Source organism: Monopterus albus, unplaced genomic scaffold, assembly GCF_001952655.1.
Source record: "Monopterus albus unplaced genomic scaffold, M_albus_1.0 scaffold128.1, whole genome shotgun sequence".
Classification (NCBI taxonomy): Eukaryota; Metazoa; Chordata; class Actinopteri; order Synbranchiformes; family Synbranchidae; genus Monopterus; species Monopterus albus.
In genome coordinates, this window is record NW_018128008.1 from 2,143,816 (window position 1) to 2,149,869 (window position 6,054).

Genomic DNA, 6,054 nt, shown 5'->3' on the forward strand with positions numbered 1-6,054 from the left:
ATTCCTGCTATTGGTTAGCGCCGCTTCGCGAAGAAAAGGGAGCGCTTTCAACACTGCAATATATACATGTCATACTATTAATAATGAAGGACATGCATTCAACATGCTAGGCCACATGGATGGAAGGTGTTATGGTGAGTAAGCTTAGTTTATAATGAAACTCCAGAGCATATCTGTTTAGGATTGACTGCGAGATAAATCACAAAGTTAGCTATGGTTCTAAACGATCATTTACTTTGGAATGAATGACCTGATACTCTGTGCATTTATGATGGATTAACATTTAGGCTATGCTTTTAGGCTGATTTAAAGCTCTCATGAGACTCGGCTACATGTCACTGTGGCAGCAAAGTTTGCAAGACTGGTCTTGCTCTTTCTTATCATATCAGGTAATGACTGAACACACCAAGTTTTGACTGCTGCCGGGATTTAAATTAATTTTACCACAAGAAGCTTATGTGTGAGCTTGGTGATTTGTTTATTTTTATGTACACTGAGATGGTGGAATGCAGCATTTCCTTTTCTAATGGTGGAAATGATTGTTGTCTTTCCTGCTTTCGTCACCACAGCTCACATACACATTTTACAGTAAATAAGCCTTTGTTGTTTTACTCAGCTTTAAAAATCCCAATCCGGTGGATGAGAGGGTCGTTTCCCTGCGCCTTTCTTTCAGAGAAGGGTCTCTAACTGTCGTTTGTGCTTATGCACCTAATGGCCGTGTAGAGTACCCGGCCTATTTAGGGTCCCTGGGGGGCGTGTTGGAAAGCGCTCCCACAGGGGACTCTGTCATTCCACTGGGGGACTAACGCCCACGTGGGCAACGTGGCTACCTGGAAGGGAATGATTGGGAGGAATGGCCTCCCTGATCTGAAACTGAATGGTGAGTTGTTATTGGATTTCTGTGCTAGTCATGATTTATCCATAATGAACACCATGTTCAAACATGGGGGGGGTCTATCAGTGCACATGCTACCAGGACACCCTAGGTTGTAAGTCGATGATCGACTTTGTAGTCATTTCCTCTGATCTTCAGCCATATGTTATGGACACTTCGACGAAGAGAGGGGCAGAGCTTCAAACAGGTGTCGAGGGAGACTGGGGACATTGAGTCCGAATGGACTGTGTCCCACACCTCCAATGTCAGGAGCTGTGGCCGTAAGGTCTCCGGTGCCTGTCATGGCAGCAATCCCCAAACATGGTGGTGGACGCCGCAAGTAAGGGATGCCGTTAAGCTGAAGAAGGAGCTCTATTGGGGCTGGTTGGCTCATGAGACTCCTGAAGCAGCTGGCAGGTACCGACAGGTTTAGTCGTGCTATTTGTTAGCGCAGCTTCGCGAAGAAAAGGGAGCGCTTTCAACACTGCAATATATACATGTCATACTATTAATAATGAAGGACATGCATTCAACATGCTAGGCCACATGGATGGAAGGTGTTATGGTGAGTAAGCTTAGTTTATAATGAAACTCCAGAGCATATCTGTTTAGGATTGACTGCGAGATAAATCACAAAGTTAGCTATGGTTCTAAACGATCATTTACTTTGGAATGAATGACCTGATACTCTGTGCATTTATGATGGATTAACATTTAGGCTATGCTTTTAGGCTGATTTAAAGCTCTCATGAGACTCGGCTACATGTCACTGTGGCAGCAAAGTTTGCAAGACTGGTCTTGCTCTTTCTTATCATATCAGGTAATGACTGAACACACCAAGTTTTGACTGCTGCCGGGATTTAAATTAATTTTACCACAAGAAGCTTATGTGTGAGCTTGGTGATTTGTTTATTTTTATGTACACTGAGATGGTGGAATGCAGCATTTCCTTTTCTAATGGTGGAAATGATTGTTGTCTTTCCTGCTTTCGTCACCACAGCTCACATACACATTTTACAGTAAATAAGCCTTTGTTGTTTTACTCAGCTTTAAAAATCCCAATCCGGTGGATGAGAGGGTCGTTTCCCTGCGCCTTTCTTTCAGAGAAGGGTCTCTAACTGTCGTTTGTGCTTATGCACCTAATGGCCGTGTAGAGTACCCGGCCTATTTAGGGTCCCTGGGGGGCGTGTTGGAAAGCGCTCCCACAGGGGACTCTGTCATTCCACTGGGGGACTAACGCCCACGTGGGCAACGTGGCTACCTGGAAGGGAATGATTGGGAGGAATGGCCTCCCTGATCTGAAACTGAATGGTGAGTTGTTATTGGATTTCTGTGCTAGTCATGATTTATCCATAATGAACACCATGTTCAAACATGGGGGGGGTCTATCAGTGCACATGCTACCAGGACACCCTAGGTTGTAAGTCGATGATCGACTTTGTAGTCATTTCCTCTGATCTTCAGCCATATGTTATGGACACTTCGACGAAGAGAGGGGCAGAGCTTCAAACAGGTGTCGAGGGAGACTGGGGACATTGAGTCCGAATGGACTGTGTCCCACACCTCCAATGTCAGGAGCTGTGGCCGTAAGGTCTCCGGTGCCTGTCATGGCAGCAATCCCCAAACATGGTGGTGGACGCCGCAAGTAAGGGATGCCGTTAAGCTGAAGAAGGAGCTCTATTGGGTCTGGTTGGCTCATGAGACTCCTGAAGCAGCTGGCAGGTACCGACAGGCCAAGCAGGACGCAGCTCTGGCAGTCACCATGGCAAAAACTCAGGCCTGGGAGGAGTTTGGTGAGGCCATGGAGGAAGACTTTTGGTTGGCTTCAAAGAGATTCTGGAAAACTGTCCAGGGGCTCAGGAGGGGGAAGCAGTGTTCTGCCAAAACTGTTTACAGTGAGAGGTGGTGTGTTGCTGACCTCAACTGAGGATGTCATCGGCTGGTGGAAGGAGTACTTTGAAGATGTCCTCAAACCCTCCAATACGCCTTCCGTAAAGGAAGCCAGGGCTGGGCACTCGGGAGGGGACTTGTCCATTACCCTGGCTGAAGTTGCCAAGACAGTTAAAAAAAAAAAAAAAAGAAAAACTCTCCGGTGGCAAGGCTCCGGGGGGATCACACTTCTTAACCTCCCCAAGAAGTCTATGCCAGGGTACTGGAGAGGAGAATCCGGCCAATAGCCGAACCTTAGATTCAGGAGGAACAGTGCGGTTTTCACCCCGGCCATGGAACACTGGACGAGCTCTATACCCTCACTAGGGTATTGGAGGGTTCATGTGAGTTTGCTCAACCAGTCTACATGTGATTTGTTTATCTGGAGAAGGCATTCAACCATGTCCCTCGTGGCATCCTGTGGGATGTACTTCAGGATTATGGGGTGCGGGGCTCATTGTTACGGGTTGTCCGTTCCCTGTATGACCAAAGTAGGAGCTTGGTTCGCATTACTGGCAGTAAGTCCGACCTGTTTCCGGTGCATGCTGGACTCTGCCAAGGCTGCCCTTTGTCATCGATTCTGTTAATTATTTTTATGGACAGAATTTCTAGGTGCAGCCAGAGAACAGAGGGCATCTGTTTTGGTGGCAACAGAATCTCATCCCTGCTTTTTGCAGGTGATGTGGTTCTGTCAGCTTCATTAGTTCAAGACCTACAGCGGGCACTAGAGGGGTTTGCAGCCGAGTGTGAAGCAGCGGGGATGAGAATTAGCACCTCTAAGTCCGATGCCACGGTTCTCAATTGGAAAAAGGTGGACTGCTCTCTCTGGGTTGGAGGCGAGTTGCTCCCTCAAGTGAAGGAGTTTCTCGGGGTCTTTTTCACAAGTGAGGGAAAAATGAAGCGGCAGGTTGACAGGCGGATCGGTGCAGTGTTCGCAGTAATGCCGTCTCTGTACCGGTCCACTGTGGTAAAGAAGGAGCTGAGTCATAAGGCGAAGCTCTCAATATATTTGTCGACCTATGTTCCTACTCTCACCCATGGCCGTAAACTTTGGATCATGACCGAAAGAATGAGATCACAGATACAAGCAGGAGAAATGAGTTTTCATCCAGAGAGTGGCTGGGCGCACCCTTCGGGGTAGGGTGCGCAGCTCATTCACCCATGAGGAGCTCAGAGTAGAGCCGCTGCAGTTGAGGTGGCTCGGGCAACTGTTTAGGATGCCCCCTGGCCGCCTCCCTGGGGAGGTATTCCGGGCATGTCCCTCCGGGAGAAGGCCTCAGGGCAGACCCAGGACACATTGGAGAGACTATGTCTCCCGGGTGGCCTGGGAACACCTTGGGGTTCCTCCTGAGAAGCTAGGGGAGGTGTGTGGGGAGAGGGAAGTCTGGGAGGCTCTGCTCAGACTACTGCCCCCACGACCCGGTCTCGGATAAAGCGGATGAAAATGGATGGATAGTCTTATATAGTTTTTATTTGTCAACAAATCTTCCAACCACCATAGCTGTAGTCAGGGAGCACTTTAAAATGATAAATTAAACAATGTCCAAGAAGTCACATAGTGTAATAGAATGAATTCATCTTAAAGCCAAATCTTCCACATACCACCTTGCAAAATCACAATTCCAATGGCCTGATAGTGTTATTGCTATGTCCATTAAGTGACACAATACCAACAGCAGCTTCACGTTTGTTTAGCTATTCACTTAGCAGCAGCAATGAGGCATGTGGAGTTTTAATACTACCTGCGACTCACTTGTTGCTTGGAATATAATCTGTCGTCTGTATAACGCACAATGCCACTAAATATCTTAGCAAATCATTTTAATCACCCTGCTGACCCCCTCTAGCTCATGTTTTGTGTACCAAATGCCAGCTTGGGCTAGTTGTTCCACCTGTAATTATTGTTTCGAAGTGTCTTGACTGAAACAACATAGGCAGACGTGTCTTAAACAAAGGCTAACGCGACACAACTCCGCACTATGTACACGTAGCCCAGGAACAAACCTATACCAGCGCTATAACTACGTTTTATTTCTGACAATTGCACAGTACAACAACTAAAATGCTCTCCATATAGAATAGACAAGTAGAAGAGCATAATTGAACACAAATACCAACACATAATAGGTTACTGTACTTCACATACGTCTCGTGTCAATGTAGTTATTTTATTTTTACGGTCTTAACTACTGTATATTAATCAAGTAATGTAAAAAGTGAAGTGGTGGGTTTCCGATGTGGAAGTCATGTTAGCAAACTCGCTGCCAGCTGCAGAATAAAAAAAAAAAAAGCAGCATTTGGAGGTAAGCTTACCTGGACTCTTGAGGTTATATTTATTCTCCATGTTGATAGACGTTGAGCTTTCTGTTAAATTACTAAGTGCTTTCGAGTTTTTGTTGCTAACTCGCTAGCTAGTTCCCAGCTGGATATCCACTTAACGTTAGCTTAACTTAGCAGCCCTGCTAGCTTTCTTCGCTCCTCAAATATGAGTGGGACAGCTAAAATTCGTTGATTGTCAACTCTATCCGATGCTCGAGTAGGTGACAAATATGTAAGATATTTGCATCTAGTGACCACCACAATAACGAAGAGTTGTTTTTCAAGTTATCCGCAGTTTCGGTTTCGAAATTGTTTGTTGAATGTTACCCGTGTGACGTCATTTGTGGAAACAGGAAGTTACTGACGGGCTCATGATAAATATTTGAATGAATGAATAAATAAACTGGCCTGTTGTAAGAGTGGCCGATAATACAAACTTTAGTGTCGATTCTATGCCAAGTAGTACCAGTCCGGGATCAGCGATATACCTATCACATATATTGATACTTTTTACTGTTAAAAATGTATTTTGTAAAACTGTGCCATAACCAGAGCAGTTAAGATTAGAGTTGCAACACTGAGGGGGACAAAAATGGCAGCAGGTCACATTACTTTTGTACCTTCAAATAGTTCCAAACTGTGATTAAGATCCATTGTTTGCTGCAGAGAACTACGGGATTTATCAGCAATTACTACTTTTAATGACTTGTACAGCCTTGCAAACTAATTCTGGGTTCTGTTGTTGTAGATAGCTCATTAAATTTAGCTAGTTAGCTAGATAGCTGATTATTAAATTTCACACAATATTGACACAATATTTGAGAGAGACAGTCAAAAAGGTTGTAAAACATGTTTTGTCACATATTGCTAACTTCAAATGTCAGAAGCATAATGATGGCTATTGATATCAAATTCTTACTTTGGAAGATAGC

The 6,054-nt window shown here is 45.2% G+C and overlaps 1 protein-coding gene across 1 annotated transcript in view; it reads right to left on the minus strand.

The window, feature by feature from the left end:
- Window positions 1-5,492, minus strand: part of ube2j1 (ubiquitin-conjugating enzyme E2, J1) — a 61,598-nt gene extending 56,106 nt beyond the window's left edge. Inside the window, exon 1 of the mRNA XM_020612915.1 lies at window positions 5,117-5,492. Within this exon, the coding sequence (XP_020468571.1) occupies window positions 5,117-5,147 (31 nt within the window). The 5' untranslated portion in view covers window positions 5,148-5,492. The remainder of the gene's footprint in view (window positions 1-5,116) is intronic.
- Window positions 5,493-6,054: the final 562 nt, after the last annotated feature.